The 21,195-nt window shown below is 50.8% G+C and overlaps 11 protein-coding genes across 11 annotated transcripts; 4 read left to right on the plus strand and 7 right to left on the minus strand.

Annotated features, from left to right (window-relative positions):
* Positions 1-114: 114 nt before the first annotated feature.
* On the minus strand, positions 115-709 carry A1O9_09101 (uncharacterized protein; the record flags this gene model as incomplete). The annotated part of the gene is made up of 2 exons (XM_013401795.1): positions 115-443; positions 598-709. 2 exons carry the CDS (start codon positions 707-709, stop codon positions 115-117), a joined length of 441 nt encoding a protein of 146 aa, XP_013257249.1.
* A 1,529-nt stretch (positions 710-2,238) lies between these two features.
* A1O9_09102 (uncharacterized protein) lies at positions 2,239-3,495 on the minus strand (the record flags this gene model as incomplete). The annotated part of the gene is made up of 1 exon (XM_013401796.1): positions 2,239-3,495. One exon carries the CDS (start codon positions 3,493-3,495, stop codon positions 2,239-2,241), a length of 1,257 nt encoding a protein of 418 aa, XP_013257250.1.
* An 816-nt stretch (positions 3,496-4,311) lies between these two features.
* Positions 4,312-5,247, plus strand: A1O9_09103 (uncharacterized protein; the record flags this gene model as incomplete). Its single annotated transcript, XM_013401797.1, has 1 exon — positions 4,312-5,247. One exon carries the CDS (start codon positions 4,312-4,314, stop codon positions 5,245-5,247), a length of 936 nt encoding a protein of 311 aa, XP_013257251.1.
* A 239-nt stretch (positions 5,248-5,486) lies between these two features.
* On the minus strand, positions 5,487-6,176 carry A1O9_09104 (adenylate cyclase; the record flags this gene model as incomplete). Its single annotated transcript, XM_013401798.1, has 1 exon — positions 5,487-6,176. One exon carries the CDS (start codon positions 6,174-6,176, stop codon positions 5,487-5,489), a length of 690 nt encoding a protein of 229 aa, XP_013257252.1.
* Positions 6,177-7,466: 1,290 nt separating this feature from the next.
* A1O9_09105 (uncharacterized protein) lies at positions 7,467-8,594 on the minus strand (the record flags this gene model as incomplete). Its single annotated transcript, XM_013401799.1, has 1 exon — positions 7,467-8,594. One exon carries the CDS (start codon positions 8,592-8,594, stop codon positions 7,467-7,469), a length of 1,128 nt encoding a protein of 375 aa, XP_013257253.1.
* A 2,442-nt stretch (positions 8,595-11,036) lies between these two features.
* A1O9_09106 (uncharacterized protein) lies at positions 11,037-12,281 on the minus strand (the record flags this gene model as incomplete). The annotated part of the gene is made up of 1 exon (XM_013401800.1): positions 11,037-12,281. One exon carries the CDS (start codon positions 12,279-12,281, stop codon positions 11,037-11,039), a length of 1,245 nt encoding a protein of 414 aa, XP_013257254.1.
* A 903-nt stretch (positions 12,282-13,184) lies between these two features.
* Positions 13,185-14,360, plus strand: A1O9_09107 (uncharacterized protein; the record flags this gene model as incomplete). Its single annotated transcript, XM_013401801.1, has 3 exons — positions 13,185-13,307; positions 13,384-13,728; positions 13,794-14,360. 3 exons carry the CDS (start codon positions 13,185-13,187, stop codon positions 14,358-14,360), a joined length of 1,035 nt encoding a protein of 344 aa, XP_013257255.1.
* Positions 14,361-15,038: 678 nt separating this feature from the next.
* Positions 15,039-15,977, minus strand: A1O9_09108 (uncharacterized protein; the record flags this gene model as incomplete). The annotated part of the gene is made up of 2 exons (XM_013401802.1): positions 15,039-15,451; positions 15,677-15,977. The coding sequence occupies 2 exons, from the start codon at positions 15,975-15,977 to the stop codon at positions 15,039-15,041; spliced, it is 714 nt and encodes a 237-aa protein (XP_013257256.1).
* Positions 15,978-16,343: 366 nt separating this feature from the next.
* On the plus strand, positions 16,344-18,143 carry A1O9_09109 (pre-mRNA-processing protein 45; the record flags this gene model as incomplete). The annotated part of the gene is made up of 2 exons (XM_013401803.1): positions 16,344-16,481; positions 16,536-18,143. 2 exons carry the CDS (start codon positions 16,344-16,346, stop codon positions 18,141-18,143), a joined length of 1,746 nt encoding a protein of 581 aa, XP_013257257.1.
* A 622-nt stretch (positions 18,144-18,765) lies between these two features.
* On the plus strand, positions 18,766-19,632 carry A1O9_09110 (uncharacterized protein; the record flags this gene model as incomplete). The annotated part of the gene is made up of 1 exon (XM_013401804.1): positions 18,766-19,632. One exon carries the CDS (start codon positions 18,766-18,768, stop codon positions 19,630-19,632), a length of 867 nt encoding a protein of 288 aa, XP_013257258.1.
* A 366-nt stretch (positions 19,633-19,998) lies between these two features.
* Positions 19,999-21,136, minus strand: A1O9_09111 (uncharacterized protein; the record flags this gene model as incomplete). Its single annotated transcript, XM_013401805.1, has 3 exons — positions 19,999-20,127; positions 20,185-20,225; positions 20,326-21,136. 3 exons carry the CDS (start codon positions 21,134-21,136, stop codon positions 19,999-20,001), a joined length of 981 nt encoding a protein of 326 aa, XP_013257259.1.
* Between the last annotated feature and the right edge of the window lie 59 nt (positions 21,137-21,195).

Genomic DNA, 21,195 nt, shown 5'->3' on the forward strand with positions numbered 1-21,195 from the left:
AGTGGATTCACCAGGTCTTCTACTACGTAGGATAGTGGAATTCACAAATACACTCTTTTTACCTTGCACTCTGCCCTACTCACATCTCTCCTTTTCTTCCTAGTCCCACGCCTTCTACTTCCCCCCCTCAGCCTTCTTCGCACCCTCAGGATCATGCGCGACAACCTCAATCTCAACACGCATGCTATCATGACCCAGCCTACTAACCCCGATAGTCGTCCAGAGTGGCTGATGGTCGGGCATCCACTTGCGGAAGTTGCGGACCATGGCGCCCATAGCCTCGTCGGTCAGCGGCAGGTGGTACGAGTTGATGCGGAAGACCTGTGACCAGCCCTGCCCGCCCGCCGTCCGCAGCGTCAGGTCCACGTTCGCGAATGCCTGGTCGATCTGCTCGTTGATGTCGCTCGACATGTCGCCCAAGGGGCCTTCGGGCCTCCAGCCACCTGGAGAGAAAGGAGTGTTTGTTAGTGCTGCGCTTCCAGGGCTCGGCTCGGCTCGGCTCATGGAATCTTGGATGAGAAACCAGTCCGTGGAGCGAGCGATGGATTCCAAAGGCCCGCTGTGCCTCTACGTACTCATCGCGTGGAGGACACTCACCCTGGCCGGCAATCTCGATCCTATCTCCCACGCGCACGGCTTGACTATATCCGAAGGTTGCCTTATTCTGCTCTCCGACCCCGGCGTAGTTGTAGTAGCGAAGATGAGACATGGCGAGCGCAGCAAGAGGATCAATCAATATCAATTGACCAACAATAACACAGACAGGCCGACTAGGCGATGATATCGACGATTAGAGTTGATTTGACCTGAGTCTTTTCGATGGCGTGGTCAAAGCGGGGGAGGCTGTTGCTTTGATGTTCTTTTCGTCGGTCGTAGTCCTTGCCCACTTCAACTCTGCGTTATGTCGTTAGCCAGTCCCGGGTGCCTGTGGTGATTGATATTTTCCGATCTGGTGCGATCATACCACATTTATACTGATCTAAACACTGCCGACAGAAAGACACCTCAGATAAACTTCATGCGCTGAGACCCTCCCCCGCTCCACCACTCCACTCCACACGCGTCGTGCTCGAACTATTTGTCATCCGAGGCCCTTGGATTTGAACACCTAACTGAGATACAGACTTTGAAGATTACGCCCACCATGCCCAGAGACAAGAGACGAGAGCGAACAGAAACGAATGGAAGGCTTGCGGGCAGCTGGGGGCTGACTAAAACCCCAGAATCTGCCGATAGAAAAGTTTGAATTCGAAGCCTAGACCGGACGGCATGTCAACCGTCGGTCGGATCCGTTACTTGAAAGCGTATTCTTACTCTTTCAGGCGTGTTTCCCTGTTTGAGCTCCAATGAATACCTGAGTTATCCCCACCCGTCTATAGCGAGGTTGTGACAGAGACTTCAGGGCAGTGGAAGGTACAAGACCTCCCCATGTACAGCCTGTCAGCATACGCTTGCTCGAATGGCATCGGGAATTCGCCTTCTAATGGTGCCCTATTCCGGGTGAATATCCTGCCGAGGGTGATATATCTACGTATATTACTGGGTAAGTCCTACGCTGTGGCATATTGTTGTCGGCTTGGTGGAGAATGGACGTCGACAGAGAAAGGGCAATGATGTTGTCAGCAGGAACGGTCTTACGGACAGTCTCGCTGACGAACCCTCACTCATTCTTACTCTGGTTTGTCATACGACGATGAGGATGTCGAAGGTAAATGTTGTTCGGGCAGCCATATCAATCGATGACACCATCTGTCTTTGCATATGTATGCCACCACGATGAAAGCCTTGCTGGCTATGCAATAGCAATGAGCAAACGCATTGGGTTCTGCTATGAGGCATTTCTAGCTATTCTATCATCTAACGAAAACAATTCGTTACCTACCTCTCTCCCCCTTGCCCATCACTGATCCTGGAGTCTTTCCACCTGCCTGTGTGTCTGCCAGCACATCGACATCAACGTAAATGAACGAATACCAGATAATGTGATTCCACCTTGCCAACCCTAGGTCATAATGGTTAGGTCCCTTTGAACCAGTCCAATAATCAATCCCTTCGTTCCTTCAAGCAAGGGAGCACACACACCCAGCATAGATGAAAGCCACATAATGTAATACACTTTCTCACCCCCACCCCAGGGCAACAATAGCGATGTCTTCCCATGTTCCGACCGTCTTCGAACGATCGAATGCGACAATACATATACCTCTTCCTTGGAAAATTGTCCCCAATGGTGCGAATTCAGTCCTTCTTCGCCTTCTTTCCAATATCTTCCATATCGGCAGAGCTTTCACTGGCTTCTCCAGCACCAGCACCAGCACCACAAGCAGCACCACCCATGATCTGGCTCCGCATATCGAAAGCACCTTGGATTTGCATAAGTTTCCTCATCTCCCTGTCCAACTCCTCGGCCGTATCATCCTTGTTCGCCAAAGCTCTATCCACCAATACATTATCGTCCATCTCATTCTGCATCTGTTCCTGCACGAGACTCTCATTCCAAGCGTAGACTCCGCCTCTCTCCTTGAATCCATCCATGTCCCAGAACACACTGTCCAAAGCTTGCTGAACACCGACTTCGAGAATACTTGCGCTTGGTTTCTTGCAAGACTTATCGAGGAAGCGAAGGTGTTCGTCAAGAATGAGATAGCTGCTGGCCATGACCTGGTTGCTCTCCGGGACTATGCATGTCTGAGCAGCGTGGTTCTTGCAGAAGAGTTGAAACTCGTCGTCGCTGATCTGGAAGCCACGGGCGTCGCGTTTGGTCACACATGAATCGTTCTCGCCCGGGACAACGAGTACCTGGAAGCACTTCCAGCGGTAGGGCTGTAGACGGGCGATGTGCTCATTCATGTCTTCGTCGAAGTTGTACTTGCAGATGACGCTGTTGAGTTTGAACATGACGCCGTACTCCCGACACCATTCGGTGACCCGGTATAGTTGCGTGATGTGCGTGCCCTCGCCGCGTCCGATAATGACGTTGGTGCGTTCGTCGAAACTGTCGCATGAGATGGCGAGGATGTCGAGATTTGCGGCGTGTGCTCGGATCCAGCTTTCAGTGATCTTCGATCCGTTGGAGACAATGCTAACCGACTCGAGCCGGAGCTCTTGCTTGCAGTAGTCGACCATCTTGCCGAGCATCGATGGATAGAGAAATGGCTCGCCACCTGCAAAGTTGACCTTCTTCATCCCGGCTTGAGAGAGTCGAAGCAGCGCTTCCTTGGCATCTGGAAAGGAGGCAATGTAGCTGTTAGTGTCGGTATGGAAACAAAACCCGCAGGCGTAGTTGCATTTGCGCGTAAAGTGGTAATTGACACTGAGAGGAATGGTTCGGTTGTTGAGAGTGAGTTCGTTTGAGTCGTTGGGTAGCCGAATCGGACTTGCTGGTGGCGTGTCAACTTGAGCAGTGTGCAAAGTAAGGTGCATGATAAGGCAAAGGATGAGGTAACCCAAAGCGACGGCAACCCAAGGGTGCTCGAAGAGCAATGGCAAGACCATGATGGCTTTGAGCCTGGATTTCTGTTCGATCTCGATCTTTTTCGAGAGAGAAATTGAATGTGATGAAAAAGATGGAGAGACAGAACCACAGCGGGAGTTGGATCGCTGATAATATGCCAACAGGTCCCTAGTACAAGAAGAAAGGAACAATCATCGTCGCGGATACAAACAGCTTGAGTATCAGTATGGTACGTGATTATCTGGTGTTTGCGTCTCAAAGGACAGAGCAAGCCCCTACCTTTCACAGTTTCCCTCCAAGATAGAGCACTAGGACGCTCAGAGGGCAGTTTGATAAGGCTGAGTGATGGACTGAAAACAAAATACGAGGAACACGTTTGTGGCCTTGCCTGTGGTGCCGGGATTGAGCGTGGGAATGGAACCATCGACTTCATTGTATGGTTTGATTTGTTCCTCTGAGACCGAAATGTGGCATTGCCAGTACATTTTCCTGATCCTTGAGGACAATGCAGGTGTTATTTGTCTCGCGTGGACAATGTCCTGGTCGCCATCCTGCCAGGTGTCAATTGTTTGCGCCCACGCTTTTCATCAATCAAGTTGATTTCCACTCTCACCACAAAGCAATCGACATTGTAAGGGATGGGGGCATAATCCACTCGTTCTTTGTAGTGGTTATGCCTTTGATCCTTAGCAGTTGAATACCCATCAAGGAATCGATCTGAGGCAAGAGCACAGAATCAGTATATCTTTGCAAGCACACTTCTGCAATCTCAGCTTCGTTCACCTTTTCCCACCGAAAAGCATATGCACACCAACAGCACAGCAAGAAGCAGCCTCATCATCAAAAAGACCACAACAATGGCAGCTTCAGACCAGCAACCCTACTTCATCTTCGTTCTGGGCCCCCCAGGCGCGGGCAAAGGGACGCTCTGTTCCGCTCTTGCGAAGGAACAGGGATTCTACCACTTCTCAGTTGGCGACTATTTGAGAGAGATCTGCTCCAAGAACTCAGCCCTATCGGAGAAGGTCCGACGATACCTGGCCTCTGAAACTATGCTTCCAAACGACCTGATCAAAGCAATCTTCGACGACGACATCCTGCCAATGGTGCGCGCCAGGAAGCATCCCTGCATCATCGTCGATGGCTTTCCACGCAGTGCCTCTCAGATTCCAGATTGGGGAGTAGGAGTGCCAGCCTTGGTCTTGTTCTTTGACTGTCTCAAGGAGATTGCTGCCAAAAGAGTCATTGAACGCCGTCGAAGTGATGCCTCACCTGAAACCCTCGCGGCTATTTTTGAACGCAGATATGCTCAACATGAGGCTGAGAACCACAAAATTATTGATCATTACGCAATGATGCAATGGTCTCTCCCAGTCAGTGACGAGAGCCTTTGTTTTCCGGAAGCCTCCCTGGCTTGCATGGATAAGTCCATACTGGTCAAAATCGACACGAGCAAGACGACCGAGGAGTCATGGGAGGAACTCAAACGGACGCTCAACTTGTCTCTTCCCTGGAACAATCTGATTGGAGACATTCATTTGCACGAGAAAACAAAGGATGCTGATGCTGGAGGTTATGATGGCGATGACGAGGATGATTATAAAAGTTCAGGTGAAGATGAAGAGGCTAATTATGAAACTGATGAAGACGACGAGTACAAGTATAAAGGCGTTGGAGATGTAGAAGAGGAGTGTGAAAGTGATCCAAATGAAGAGGGCGAGGGCGAAGGTGATGAAAAAAGTGAAAAGGATGATGATGTTGCTACGCGGGAGGAAGCCTACAAAACTGAATGAATTGAATGAGCCGCTGCTGCACTGGGTCATGTGGATCGTGGGGAAGTAGCCTTGAGAGGCAAGGAAAATTCTGAAAGGCCGGAAGGAGACGCGATCCTAGGATAGAGTGATGCCGCCTTGAGAGGTCCCCGATGCCCATGGGATGGGAAGTTTGAGTGAATTCAAGCTGGTGCACGTTGGCATCTTCAGCCTTCCGGTTCGAAGCGAGACATCCCAGGTAGAAGTTTACCTATGTTCTGTTATTCTTGTCCCCTTTGCTGTTCTGTCGTTTTGAGCGGAGCTCCGTCCATGGCGAGCGTCTCCCGCCATTCAAAATAGGCGGAGAGCTTACCCTTGCATTTGCCGTCAGGAAAAGCCCATTTGTGGTGATTCATGAACTCTGAAACGATCTGGTCCATCTTGAGCCTGGAGCTGTCTTGAGCCGCAGTATCTACTCCATCCCATGCCAGTTCAACTTCACCAACTCGGTGGCCAAAATCTGTGGTGTCGACAACGATTTGTAAAATATCTTTCGAGGGAGTCTGGGCGATCCAAGCCTGCCTGGTCGTGGTGATCTCTGCGAACGGAGCCAGACTCAACGTTCCTAAGGTGTTCCGGCCGTCGTTAGAGGAGCATGGGGTTTTCGGGGTACTCAAGGATGCGCGAGGGAAGTGCTTTGTGAGCGTCTGTTCAATTTCCTCTGTACCCGAGATCTCCTGGAACGACGAGTTGATGAAATCCCCGCCGGTTTTGACCTTCAGTTCCCAATCATTGCCTCGGCGACGCAACCACATGCCTTGATCACGCAGTGTGGTTTCCAGGTCGAAATATGTGTCTCTAAAGGCAGTTGTGGGTAGAGTTGTGAAGTTTTTGAAGGGAGGACATCCGGCATTTCTCGCAATGAGCGCCACAGCTGACGGGCTGAACTTCCGTTCGACTTCGAGGAACATGTTGTGTGATCTCTCTGGCGATCAATGGCTTGCCAAAGGGCTGAATAACATTGTAGTCAAGCCGTCGATTAGTATTGCAATGATTTCGTTCATTGGTAGACTTGATCACCACCTTGTGATAGCATGGTACAATGTGTGCAGGGAAACTCGGTGAAGGTGTGTAGGACGCAGCTGGTCTCGACTTACCAGTGTTTCACAGGCGAAGCGTGGCTTGCCATGCACAGCATGAACATATTCAATCTTGTACCAACTTGAAAATGGTCAGAATCCACAGTCAAGTTACTCACGGTGTTCAGCAACGTGATACATAGACCAGGAATGCACAGCCTTGGAATTGCTAAGCTGTCCACGTGGCCGTCTTGATCTAACCGATGAAATTAGCTACGGTGGAGCATAGTGCGAATCTCGAAAAAAACACGCGTCAGCCTCGCGTCAATGGGATCGCTAAACTTGCTCGTCACGACCGATCGAGTCCGATCAGCTAGAAATCAAACCTCCTTAGATGTTCTTTCCGGCTCTGGCCAGTCCAGAAACGCAATATTGCTCATGGCGCGTTGGACCTGGTTCAATTGTCTGAGCTCTCCATAACTCAAAGCTAGGCAAGGTTCTCCTTCCTCTGGAGCGTGTACCGAGCACGAGGTAGTGCCTGGCCATGACATCTCAAACCAAGAGCCGGGCAAAGTTGATGATGGCCTTGGACGATGCTAAGTGTGATGGGAGTTGGGACCACCTCTTTACAGCTTGTTGAATTCCGAGCGCCCCGGGGGTGAGCGAGCTGGACTTGCGCCTTGATAGTGTAGGATGCTCGGGGCAACTAATTACAATCTGCATTTCTCAAATAGATATGTTGCTTCTGAGATCTCTGAGTATGATTTCAGTCCGCCATATTCTTTCCAACTCGCCGACATCTTTAGAAACTCGAAATAACCAGGACATGTACCGGAATGACCTCGTACATTGGCTATTACTATTGCAGATATCGTTCTAGGGGTAAGATATCAAGGATACGTACACACGTATCGACCAGGTAAGGGGCAGACGTGTAGGACAAATATGATCAGAAATTGAGATATCATTGCCTATCGCTATCATGTACTGTGGCAAGTTTGTATGGTAGTTGCCCGGCTACCAGCTAACCCATAACCGCCTTACTCGCTGGGACTTCATATTAATACCTAAGGAATCCTGGTTACACTGTTTTGTACCGTGTTGCTGCTACCGATCAAAAATCAAGAAAATCCGTACACGCCACTCATTCATGATAATGCATACCGAGTCATGCCGACGACTTTACAATGCAACGTCGTACTTGTAACAGAAGGGGCCTGCAGTTGTGCTGATAAGCTCCCCAACACTGAAAGACTGCTTTTCGAAATATCCCCAATTGGGTAGAACCGAATCCAAAGTCACATTATTGCTAGGCGGAAGGTTCTGAGCAGTTTCGGTACCGAAGACGTCATTGGCAAGTTCAGGATGACGAATCTGCCATGAGGTATAGAGGTTGTCGAGCATTGCGTGCAGTGGCCACCAGATAGGATCCATGACGGAGACAAAGATGGATGAACCAGGAGATCCGACAATAAAGTGAGCTCCAGAGTGTAAACCCAGGGAGCCTCCTCCAACAACTCCGTTGATCAAATCATCGAACTCATGTAGGTTTTCTGCGTCTAATGCTTGATAAAGAGCAGTATAATTTGTCCATGTCTGAGCGGCGAAGGTATTGAGATCCCGAGTCAAGCATGATCTGTTGAGATTGAAAGCAGTCTCAGGCAACGGCAGGCCTTGAACGATGTTGGTAGTAGGAATATCAGCCATTGTTCTCTCCCATCCAGCAAAGGGACCATTGGTGACACAACCCCCGCCAGATCCGTGAGGAAGTGACAGAGTAGGCGAAAGCACAACCGGACCAGAATCGACATAGACACCATCACCAGACATGGAGTACTCTGACCCGTCGAAGACAGCGCTGCCATGGAGATTATCGGCGGTGGCAGGCCAGTTCCAGTAGGGGAATGCGCCCTTGTAGCCACAGGTCTCCTCCAAGTCCTTTTCGAAGAGATGGAGATAGTAACGGTGCCATGTCAAGAAGAAACCGTCGAGGTGGACAACACGAGTCAGGTTGACGTGGGTGACAGCGTAATCAAAATAACGGTTAATAGCAGCAGGATATAATGTCTGGTCGAGCTGTGAGGGCTTTGAGGCTATACAATTGATGGCGTCGGTATATGCCTTCCTCTCATCTTGCTGCATAGAGCCGAAGTCCTTGCGTATCTTGATCTTGTCTTCGGTACACTTGGGGTATTTGCCTGCATGATGGTCTTGAAGCCATTGATCGACGACAGGGAAGTATGTGGTCTGGCCCCACGGGTTAGGAGTCGGGACAGCTTCAATCAGCGAAGGTAGGAGAGCCAGAGCCATGGTGGCAAACGAGGTGACGGCGTTCACCATGGTTGATTGTGAGTGATATCGTAGTCTGTATGGTATGCTTGCAATATGTATGCGGGCTGCGATGATTGAACCAAGGATGAACCAACAAGCAAACGAGATGAACGAAAGGCTAGCAGGGATGCTACTGGTGTTGAAGGAGAAAGGAAAGATTAATTACGGAGTTGCAGTTCTGAGGCGAGAGTGTGAAAGGAAGCCACGTTCCAACCCGGGGGACTTTATATGGTAGCACAAGGAAGGTGCAAGGGACAAAATGTATGCGTTCGGAGTATGGTTGGCTCGGTGGGGAGGAGAGCGAAAGGCTCTATTTACAAACAACAGCTCGCGGCCTGATACCCACCATCTTATCTGCGAATCCAGAGCCTGTTCTGGGTGCAATGTCAGAAACTGTCGAGAGGCTTTAACAGGGTTTGGAGTGGCAGCCAGGCTCAGAGAGAGGTAGTGACTACCAGGTCCAACACTGCAAGGCTCGGTGCTCAAGATAAAAAGTGTGGGAGGCCGTATCAGAAACTTCGTGTGGGCATCGGCACAGTGACAAGATCCTTGTCGCCAGCGAGAAGCAAAAAATGTGGTGACGAATAATCATGACCGCAGAGGTTCAAAGGTCATCTGTAGCGGTGGAGACCTCTACAAGTCGACCGGACAGCCTTTTCGAGATCTTCAGGGTTTCTATTTTGGTAGTACAGTGATCAACTTTGATACAGACACAGAGGGTATTGATTTGCATCACGGTCCACATATCCGCAGTCGCATGTTGTTTCTGGTTAGAGTCAGGCAGACTCTCGTCGTTCAGATACATTTCCACAGATGACGACGCACACTCCTCCGTGGTTTAATCAGAGGATCGACTGGGTACCTGCAATGTTGTAACAGCGTGAATTTTGGAGTGTGGCACACAATCTCCTGCTTAGATCATTCATTGAGACTTTAACACGTCTCGATGATAGAAAAACAGTTGTCCCTTCAAGTGGTGAGGTCCTCATCAAAGATCAAGCATTGAGAACAGGGGTCAATTTAAGGCGTGACGTGGCTTGCGGGTGGCGACGCCCGCAATGCCGGCATTTCGCTTGTAGGCTCCATACTCCGTACCAAGCATGGATCTCTTGCTAGGGGCGATAATTCATTATAATTCATAATAGTTCATTATGGCCGAGGGTCGATCGTACCTTGAGGTTTCTTCCGTGGGCGCGTTCTCAGCCCTCACTTAATTCCACATCCTAAGGATCCGCATGTACCGAGTACTCCGTACCTTGTCCTTCTACCACTGAGGGCCTGATGCTGACTATTACCAGAATACGTACGCGCCCGGAGAAGGCTGGGGTCGGCTTCAATACCTGGTAGATCGGCAATAGACAGCTGCAACGGGCGCAGACCAACGATGCTAATAGCACCGAAGTCAGCTGCGAACTGAGTTCAATAATAGTGACAGCATGATTCACTTTACATTGGTTGCAATGGTACTTCCGTCTACGAGGACAATTTTCCCTAATGGTTGGTTGAAATTGATCAACTTCACCGGCCACCTTGCCGGCACTACTTCACTGCACCTCCACCTCCACCAAATCCAAAAACTCTGTGAAATGATAGGTTGGGATGACTGGGCGTCCTGAAGCTTCGCTTGATGAGAAAATGCCTGGACAGTCATCGATTATGTACGCCCCGGAGTGTTGTGGATCACTATCATGTCACCTCCCTACATTTGCCCATTTGGATATGGACTTTCAGCTGCGCGCATGGAAATCCTCCGCTGACTGCCAGTGAGACAATAGACGGGATCTCATGCAATTGGCTTTCTTGGCGGTCAGATCCTCAACATGGGGAAAGATGCATCATCAAGATGATCCGTTCAATCCAGCTGCTGCATGCGGATGTTAGACCGACAAGCTTATCAATATGGACCGTGCAGAGACATGCATGAGGCTACTCGTATTACTAGGACAATTTGGCACAACCTTGGACAAATAGCCACCGGCAAATACAATGAACAAGGCTGATACATAAGCTATAACGGGAATTTTGTAGAGACACCCCTGCAAGGTGAGGAGTATTGACTATCCCGTCAGCAGAAAGATGGATGTATGACCTCATGACAGACTGGTGATCCCAATCTTACAGCTTTCATTTTTTTCGTGCTGGATGCACGATTCCCTAGCACTACCAACAGACTGCCATTTAAAGGAGCGTGTAAAGAGATGGATGATTGGAATGCCCTTGCGCGCACAAACTGCAGCTGGACATTTTATGGTGTGGATCACTCAGAAGTGTGGCTAGACCAAAGTTCGTTATGCAGGACTCCAGCATTCATGACCCATCTCAAGCTCCTCCCGCCCGATTTAGTCGAAAGTCAATCGCATAGAATACCATTTCAACGCTTACACATACTTTTCTCAGTGTCCGCATGCTCATTCGCGTTTCTCAATCTTCGAAGTCATCGGGGTCCAGTGGATCCCGATATGCACGGTTCCAGACCACATCGCCACTTTTTGCATCCATGATAGCTGCAAAGTGAGTCTGTTCATTTGTGGTAGGGTATGCGGAAACCCATTCTATCACTTCGCTCTCCGTGATTGTTGTATTTGCCTCGGTGTGAATCGATTGGCTCCGCGTCCCTCGCTGAGACCGTCGGTTTGTCCTACGGACTCGACCGTTCCATTTGGACGAAATACAGTCGAGCCTGTCTCTACTCTCCTCAAGGAGTTCTTCCAAACCTTCCGCTATCCTAGATCGTCCCGTGGCTTTTTCTTCTGTGGCTGGAGTGGCCCCACTGAATTGCCCTTGGTGTGTTTCTTCGTCGTGATTCGTCGCAGCAATGAAGGTCCTGCTTGATCGAATTTGAGCACTGCTGAAATCCTTTTCCAATATTATCGTCGAAGTGCTGTCGCAAAAGGTCAAATATGCCGCTGTCGTGTGTCTTGGCGTCATTTCTTCAGCGATAACCGCCAGGCTTTTTGGTCTGGTGTGGTCTGAGTTCTCACTAATTAGATAGCTCCTCAATATACTGGAGATCGATTGGCGCCAGCCCAGTAGAACAAGTACATGATGGAAATAAAATCTGAAATGCTCAGTCTTGGTGTTGGCATTGTGGACGGCGCGAAAGTTAAGGGACAAACTGAGCTGTTGGCGGACGCCTGTGAGCACCCCAACATAGCCACAGTAGGTTACACTGCGAGCGATCACTTCATCTGGAGTGTTTGATTTGCTTCGAACAAAATCGAGCTGGACAATGACCGATCGCAGAGGATCCATAGTCCAGTCCAAAGTACGGAAATGAAGCATTCTGGCTTGACTCATCGGTTGTCCAGGCTCGAGCGATTTGACGGCCCCCGAAGTGCAACCCATCAACAAATCCAAGACGACATTGAAAGCAACAAGGAGGTAGATAGGCACATGGGTCACTCTGGATATGCCTTGGAGTTCTGCAGTTTCGACGGAAGAGTGTAGACGTCGAAGTAGTAATCTGGCAACCATGTTAATCGGACTATGATATTTCGTTGGGAGGCCGATTGTTGCGAGCAGATCATTGAACAAGGCGATCAAGCCCTGGACTTTGTCTCTGTATGCTATGGCAAGCTCGGTATAACGTTGTTCTGGTCTTCTGGACAGATCGATTTTGAAGATGGGAGCTTTGAATCCAAGCTCGTCCTGATCGTCAGGGTCCATTGTGAGTATCTGGAGTGGATGTCTTCCCGTCAAAGATTCCGGCTATATGTGGAATATATGATAGTATGATGAGTGTGCTAGATCTGAGAAGTGAGAAAAGCTTTAAATTCGATCTCAATCCGGCTGAGAAATTGGTGGTGCGCCTTGACATGCTAAGGGCAGACAGGCAGCCATGGCACTAAGAGCACCTCGAAAATGGTTGGAAGCTGTCGATGTCAAGGTTGCTGATGACACGATATAATCTAAGCTCCAGCTGCTAGCAATGCCACAAAAAGGCAGCCGGTGTTCGAACAACTATGAGAGCGTGAAAATCCTGAGGTGGGACAAGGACAAGAAAGTTCCCGGCAAGGCTCGGCAAGGCTGGGCAAGGCTGACACGGGTAACCTGCCCTGTCGAGAAGATCCCTCCACGTGATTTATTAGTATTTAATATTGGTTGCCATGAACATCACAGCTTCAACTTCGGTTCCTGTTGTTGCCCTTGACCTTGTCTCGACATATGAAGCCATTATGCCTCGACTTCAAATGGAACGCCATGTGGAAACGATACAGATATTGACACACAGGCACTGACCCCTCGATGATAATAGGAATCCTCGACCAATTCTGGCCAGCGAGGACTGAACCGTGTTGTCTGTGAATAGCATCTGTATTTAGGTTGTCGTATCTTCACTTCTAGTGGAGCAACTGAGTGAGTGAATAGTGACGGTCTAGCGATGTCTGCTCTTCTCTCGACCTTCACGACATCGTCCCAGCAGACACGTTCACGCTTGCCTGGCATCGTGCTTGCTTGTATTTCCATCATTCCCCCTTCCCTCCTGCTTTCTCAGAATCGACACCTAACTTGCCTCTTTTATTCCATCCCGAGTATCCCATTTCAGTCCTTTAATTATTGCCCATCACCATGTGTTTCAGTTGTGGGCGCTGGCCATGGACTCAGCCAGATGTCCAGCTCGCCGCCGATCCTATTGACAAGCGATTCATCTACCTCGACGACAACGTTGAATGGTATCAGGACACAAGAACCGTAAGTGAAGTATCTCAGTGAATTTCCAACACGAGCACTACCTCCTGCCCGTCTTCCTCCTGCTTGAATTGCTCAGTTTTGCATTTTGGGTCTCGTCTCTCGTCTCCTTTTTGATTCATATCAATATCGATCCAACTTCATCAACTTCGCCGCCACAGCACACAACCTCACCACATTGCCACCACCAATCGTCCGCCTTCTTTCTTTCACTCCGCATACAGGCACCATGCCCAATTTCTACACCTACCAGAATCCATACCCTTCTCAACTGGCTACTACAGGTCAAGGCCATTGGGAAGATCCGGCGGACTGGCCACGCACCTTCATCTACGTAACTAACCAAGCCGGGAATCAGGGCCTCCATCCGCCTGCGCCTGTCTTGCAGACCATTCCAGGCCAACAAAACATGTACTACTATCCAGTAAGTAAGAACACATCTACACCCAGACGTGGCTGTTTGGCTCCGTCCTAACACTTTACTTCCAGGGAAGTCCAAGCACCCCAGGAGGCTATGTCATGAATGGAGTTTGGCACCCTACTCAACCTGCTGCACCTGCAGCTGCTGGAACTGGTTGGCCCTTCACCTGTTATCCCCTTCCAACTGCCCCTGCGTCGACCTCTCCTCCGACCTGTAACTGGGCGTATGGTTACTCACCTTGTTGCACAGCATCGCCACCGTTTCAAGTCTCACCGGGTACTCCGTGGAACGCTTCTGCCGCCGCAGCTCAGGTTGCCGCAGTCATAGCAGCCAACACAGCCCTTGCTCAGCAACCAAATGCACCGTCTTACTTCGTTGGCACCAGTGCTGCGGAGATCCAAGCTCAGAACGCCATACTACAGGCCCATCTCTACAACCTAGCCGCAGGTCAAGCTCAACAACAGGCAACTCAGGTTGCACCTTATAAGCCAGGTACAGGTCCTCAGTTTTGGTGCAAAGAAACTGATGGCAGTTGGACTTTACGAGACCAAGCTGATGCAGCGACTTTGGGTGCTGGCCATTGGGAAACTCATCCAACCAGCGGTTACCATTATTTTGTTAAGCATGCTGCTTGAATTCGCGTAAGAGGAACCAAGCCTCGCTCATCGCAAATTCATTCCCCCCACGAGGAAAGCAGAGGCAGGGAAACCGCAGAGAACGTCGAAGCATGTTGCTACTTCATAACACGACTCATGGTTACGCAAGTCTCGCCGGAGAAGCAGATTAGAGACGGAATCCCATCCGATTCGAGGGGAGGGAAAATCTTCTTGTGCATACGAGGGAGGAGCTTTGTACGGGTATTGAGCTGAGAAAGAGTCTTGGTTGATTTGAACACTAGTGACACCCTTGAATCCACACCCTCAACACAATAGATAGTGCTTCCACAGAATATGCCAGTCACGAAAGCTTGCTTCAGCAGCCAATGGCTTGATTTTGCAATTCTTCAAATGATGTCAAGATTCTCAAGAGAAGTACTTGATATTAACCTCCTGGGTAGCTCCTCTTTTCTCTCTCCACCAAGACGTACCCCTTCTGGACGGATTCCTTGCCTAATATCCGATCTGCCGGTGTGGGCAATTTCTGTGATTGTCGTGGACAGTTAGCACCGTCGAAAATGGCTAGGTTTCGACGCAAGCATTGCTTGCAGCTTCGAGGATCCTAGGTTTATATACACGGGAGCCCTCTCGAACCGGCCGTTTCACACAAAAGTGCTATTGTGACCGCATCTACCTTCCAAGATCGGATTCCAACGGCTATCGTTTGATCTGACTCATAGCACTCTCCATCCATAGTTTTGCATACTGCTGATGCGCCCACACCATATGCGCGGGCATCACAGGCTTCGACTTATCCTCGACGGTGCCCTCGCCCTGGAAGAAGATGCTCTTGAGGCGAAACTCAGCGAAGCCGCGATCGAAGTCGGTCGTGGCCGTGATCTCAAACAATCCGTCCGACAGCCGTTGCCCGTCCGGTGAGTTGAGCGGTGAATCGCCGCACCGGATCAGTATCGACGTCGGTGTCTTGTCGACCACTACGAAGTGGTCCGTGATCTCGGTACCGCTGTCGTATGACGAGTTGAGAAGGGCCGGTCGGTCCCATAGTTGGTGTGCTGTCGTTGTGTCGTTGCGGTATTTGTTTTGTAGATATAGTCGTTGGATGGTGTATCCTGTTTGCTGCGAGTTAGATGACTGAACGGGAGTATCGATAGCTTTTGGGAGTCGGGATGGATGGGAAGAAGTCCTCGTGTGACAGTCACGTGAGGTAGCTCATTTGTTTGCAGTGAGCTGCTTGATGTCGAAGCTTCATGCTCATAGCTGCCCAACACGCAGCAGCGTCGCACAAAGAAATCAGAAAGCATAGGACAGGAGGAGAAAAGGCGCGAAAGGCATACCATGACCACCCCAAACCCCCTGGCTCAGCGCTTCAACGAGCTTGCTCCCGCCCTTATTGGCATCTTCGACCAGCTCAGGCCTGAGCTTAAACAGGGGCAGTCTCCTCACACACTCATCGTGCAGTGTCGGGTTGGCGTTGGCGTTGAGTTTCTTGTACCATTGATTGGCAAATAAGGGGTCACTGTTGGGCTCGAGCTGGGCGATCTTGCAGTGTTTTGTCCACACGAAAAATGCGCCGATGCTGCTCGCTGTGCCCACGGCGATGCCTTGTAGGATTTTAGAGGTCAGGCTTGTTCGCATGTTCGCGTTGCTGGCTTTTGTCTTAAGTAAATATCTCGGTCAACAGGAGAAATATGCATAGTCTGACAGAGTTGAGGCGGGTCCTCTTTTTAATACTGTTATTTCTTCCGAAATCGTTGGACGATGTTTGCCCCCAACTGGTCCCCCGACCCCAAGTTGGGGTTTCGGAAGAGCACTCGCCGACTCGAAGTCCCCGTTGGTGCTGCACTTCATAAGCCTTGCGCATGACCGTACTATCTACGGTGAAGTTTACAGCCCTATGCGTCGTGGTGACTTCTTGCATGATTTCTTCCAGTTTAATGCAAGCCCGCGCATCTACTTGCCTGTTGTATCTTTCCCCAACATTCATTTCTCACTCTGCCAGCCATGGCGACAGGCCTCTTTGCGTCGCTTCCGAAACCAAAATATACAGGCGAACACGAGTCTGTACCTGTTCATGCTCAACCTAAAGGTCCTCGAATCGTTGGACCTGGAGTGATTGACGAGTCGCAGATTGTTCTCAAGGTCAGTGGTAGTCTGATAGGCACGTTTCGCTCTGCTAATGCTCATGGGAATCAGCGCTCGGGCCCTCCTTCATATGGACAACGCTCAGGATGGAGACCTCGATCCGCAGAAGATTTTGGCGACGGTGGCGCCTTTCCAGAGATTCCGGTCGCACAGTACCCGTTGGACATGGGCCGGAAAGGCACTTCCTCCACTTCAAATGCCCTGGCCCTACAAGTTGACGCCGAAGGCAAAGTCAAGTACGATGCTATCGCTAGACAAGGACACAGCGAAAACAGAGTCATCCATTCCAGTTTCAAAGACCTCATACCCTTACGACAACAGGCAAACGCTGGAGATTTGAACCTGGACAGACCTAGCCAAGAAGAGGTGGCTGCGAGTGCCGAGAAGACAAGGTTAGCATTAGAGAAATTGGTGTCTGGGGCGGTTGCTGCCCAGAAGCCCAAGAATGTCAAAGGTGTGAATCGGGAGGAGCCAACATATGTCCGTTATACGCCCGCAAATCAAATGGGCGACAATTCGATCAAGAACGACCGCATTTTCAAAATCGTAAAACGACAAGAGGACCCCATGGAACCACCAAAGTTTAAGCATAAGAAAATCCCTCGAGGACCACCCAGCCCTCCGCCTCCAGTCATGCATTCACCACCCAGGAAATTGACGGCCGAAGATCAAGAAGCCTGGAAGATCCCTCCACCAGTATCCAACTGGAAAAATCCAAAGGGATACACTGTCCCACTGGACAAGCGCTTGGCTGCTGACGGTCGAGGGTTGCAAGATGTGACTATCAACGACAAATTTGCGCAGTTTGCAGAAGCACTTTTCACCGCGGATCGCCATGCACGAGAGGAAGTGAAATTGCGAACCCAGATGCAACAGAAACTAGCCGAGAAGGAAAAACTTGCCAAGGAGGATCATCTCCGAGAGATGGCAAGAAAAGCACGAGAAGAACGGCAGAATGCATCTGGTTCTGGCCGGAGAGGTTCAGAATCAAGGCGGCGCTCACGATCTTATTCAGGTTCATCCTATGACTCAAGGTCACAGGATGACAGTCAGGATGAGGCTGAGCGAGAACGAGAACGTGCCAGGCGGGAACGAAAGCAGGAGAATGAGCGACAGATGCGACAAAGTAGAATGGGAACAGAAAAGAAGATCCAGATGATGGCACGAGAGCAGAACCGCGATATTTCTGAGAAGGTGGCTCTTGGCCTCGCGAAACCAACTCAGAATAAAGAGACCATGTATGATTCGAGATTATTTAATCAATCATCCGGGTTTGATACAGGTTTCAACGAGGATCAACATTACGATAAGCCTTTGTTCGCTGCTCAAGATGCCATTAACAGCATTTATCGACCATCGACCAACCAGGATGATGACGATGGGGAGGATGCTGCGGATTCGACCATGAGCAGGATTCAGAAATCGAATCGCTTCGACACGTTGGGAACATCCAAAAACTTCAAAGGAACAGAGTTGTCGGAGCGGAATGAAGGACCTGTACAATTCGAGAAGGACAAAGATGACCCATTTGGTATTGATAGTTTGATTGGTGAAGCTTCAGGAAGACAAACCGCAGAGAGCAAGAAAAGATATGGCCTGGAAGAAGCTGGCCCGAGCGAGAGAGAAAAGAAAAGGGCCAGAGTGGATGAGGACGACTAGATGTCTTCCCCCAGTGGCTTGTGTCCTTGCGGATGAGGGCCAGTGTATGACTGTCGTTCAACATCAGATTTGGCTATAATATCATGCAACCAAGTTCGACTGCGCACTAATTGCGAGCGCCAGTACTCTGTCTTCTCAATGCTTTCTCATCCTGATCATTCTTCACCATACCTGCATAATTACGGTTCTTTAGGTATGTGCACCAATGAGCGGAAAGCGCTGTTCGCTTAGTTCATGCTACAAAAGACCTCATGTATCTCCGCACCTATGAGTTTCGCTAGACTCTTGTCATGCCATCCATTATCCACTTTGCGAACCCACATCACACTTCCGGCATGCGATGTCCGTGCCAGGGCCCAAACCCGACATACACTGAGGTTTTAAATGACTAGCTGACTGACTACCAGCAGTGCCACGTCACCGCTTGGATTTGAAAGTTACTGATCTCACAGTTATCCTAACAGTATAGAACAGTTAAAGTGACCTGGGAAATCACCTTAACGTCTCGAGTAGCTTAGCAGCGGTACTCAAGGACTGATGGACATATGTCAATACTGACAAGACCTTCCACCAAACCCGTTGGCCTTTTTAAACACAAGAGGTCCACGCTGCCGCTCCAAACATGGCAAGCCAGTACGACGAGATCGGGCTCGCCTACGAGTCCATGAAGCGCTTCCCAGCAGCGGTCCTGGAGCGGATTACCTTCCAGTCAGTGATTACTCCACTGCTGTCCACACACAAGGACGTCAAGGTCCTCGATCTGGCGTGCGGCACAGGCTACTACACGCGGCTGTTGCGAGAATGGGGCAGCGCCAGCGTCTCCTCGATCCTGGGGATCGACATCTCCGCGGTGATGATCGAGGCCGCGCGAGAGGGCGCCGAATCGCCATTACCATCGCCGTCATCGTCTCCGGCAGGGATACTGGCACACATCAGCTTCCAGGTCGGAGATTGCACCCAACCACTTCATCTACCAAGCACGCCATTCGATGTGGTAACAGGCGCCTGGCTACTCAACTACGCCTCCTCCCGTGCCGAAATGACAGCGATGTGGCGCAACATCTCCTGCAGCCTGCGCGACGAGACCGGCGTCTTCGTCGGCATCACGCCGTACCCAGCGCGCGATCTTGACGCCTTTGCCGCCTCCTTCTCGCCCGCTGCGAACCCGGCCGCCGCGCTCGACCGCGAGAAATACGGCGTCGGCGTCGAATACACGGCGAAACTGGCCTCTGGAGACGGGTATGCCACCAAAGTCACGGCGTACACCAGCCCAGCGGAGATTTCGTTTGAGAATTTCCATCTCGGGAGAGATGTGTATGAGGCGTGCGCGAGGGAGGCCGGGATGCTGGGAGAGTTGAAGTGGATCGAGCCTGAGGTCCCGCCGCGGACGGAGGAGGAGAGCCGCGAGGTGTATGGTGTTGAGCGGGCTTGGTGGGACGAGTATAAGCAGAGGACGCACTTTGGGATTTTGCTCGTTAGGAAGTCTTGAATTTGGCTGGTACATAGGATGGGTGGAGATTCCTTCATGGGTGATGGAATCATCGGAGCGGAAACGAGACCAGACACATTGTAATATCTTCGGCTGACGGCGTGTTTTCAACATGATTTTTCCGTTGCATAGGCTCTAATGAAGCAAAAAGTTCGACGGTGAGTTCCTGGGTAATGCTTGGATCATATCCGATCATTCTAGGCCAAATGGCCCTAAAAAGATGAAAAAATTCCATGCACTATATCTCCATACCCAAAACAGAGGTCAAAACGCAAAAAAGGGACGTCGTCCTTCATTTATGAAAATCCCCATTTCGAATTCGAAGCGTCCATTCGATTTCTCCCTCTGCCTCTCGCTCCATCGTCTTCAAAGACCCGCCCGATAGATCTGCCAAATATTGAGCATCCTAGCCCCCTGGCCGGGCGTGAAGCCTGTATAGCACGCATCCATGCTGTAGTCCATGAAATTGTGGATGGCGTCTGGGCCGCTGTAGCCCTGAGGCCCGTAGGGGTTCGGGGTGGAGGCTTCGCCGTTGTAGGCCCCGGCGGGCACGCCGCTGTCCGAGCAGGTGTCTTTCGAGGCTGGGCAGCCACCTGTTTGGTTGGTAAAGGGGGGTTTGTGTTAGTGATTGAATTCTAGTGCGAAGAGGAAGCCGCCGCCGCCGCCGACAACAACGACAACGACGAAACTTACTTGTACTGGTCGCCTGCTGCGGCGTGTCGGCCACATAGTCTCCCAAGTCGTCGAGCCGACAACTGTGCCCGCTGAAGGTATGCAAGAGCCCATTCCAGTGGCCGACCTCATGCGCCGTCGTGCCACCGAGATTATACCCGCCGACCTTGCCACCGGGCATCGTGCCGCTGAGGATATTACATCCGTCGACGACATAGGCATCTGGTGGGGTGGAGCGTGTGACGCCTGCAGCTGGGAGCGAGCAGAACCCCAGTAGCAGGGCGCCCGCAGGCACGCCGGGGGTCTCGGACGTGGTGCGCAGCTGCGACTGGTAGTAGATGTTGAGGGCGGAGTAGGTGCCGCGGCGCAGGGCGCTTTTCATGGCCAGGTCGTCGCCGTTGGCGGCCCAGGTGTCGTTGACGGTGCGGTCGACGCCTGCCAGTCGGTAGCCGATGCTGGAGTTGCGGTACGCCGCGCTAAGGAAGCGGAATTGGTTCTGGATCATCGTGTCGGTCACGTAGTCTGCTGAAAGGGGGTTTGCGGTCGATGAGTCGGCGACGACGTGGATGTATGTGTCGATCGTGTATATCGAGGGGATGGTTGGGGCTTGCCGCCGGCCGTGGCTGTGTCTGGTGTGGTCCACGACATAGCGGTCGTATCGTTGCCGTAATGTGTTTGCGTCCCAGAGTTCGTTCTTCAGAGGTTCGTTTTTCTGGAGGTAGCGGTGTGAGAGACGCAGGGCTTCAGATGGATCGTCAACGTTGCATGATCGGCGAATGGGTAAATAACGGGGGATAGCGGCGAGGGTTGTGTTAATGAAGCAGCTCGTCATGAGGAAAAATTGTACCAGACATAAGGAAATGCAAGAGGGATACATGTTCAAAGCTGGCA

This window comes from Exophiala aquamarina, assembly GCF_000709125.1.
Source record: "Exophiala aquamarina CBS 119918 chromosome Unknown aczIA-supercont1.9, whole genome shotgun sequence".
Classification (NCBI taxonomy): Eukaryota; Fungi; Ascomycota; class Eurotiomycetes; order Chaetothyriales; family Herpotrichiellaceae; genus Exophiala; species Exophiala aquamarina.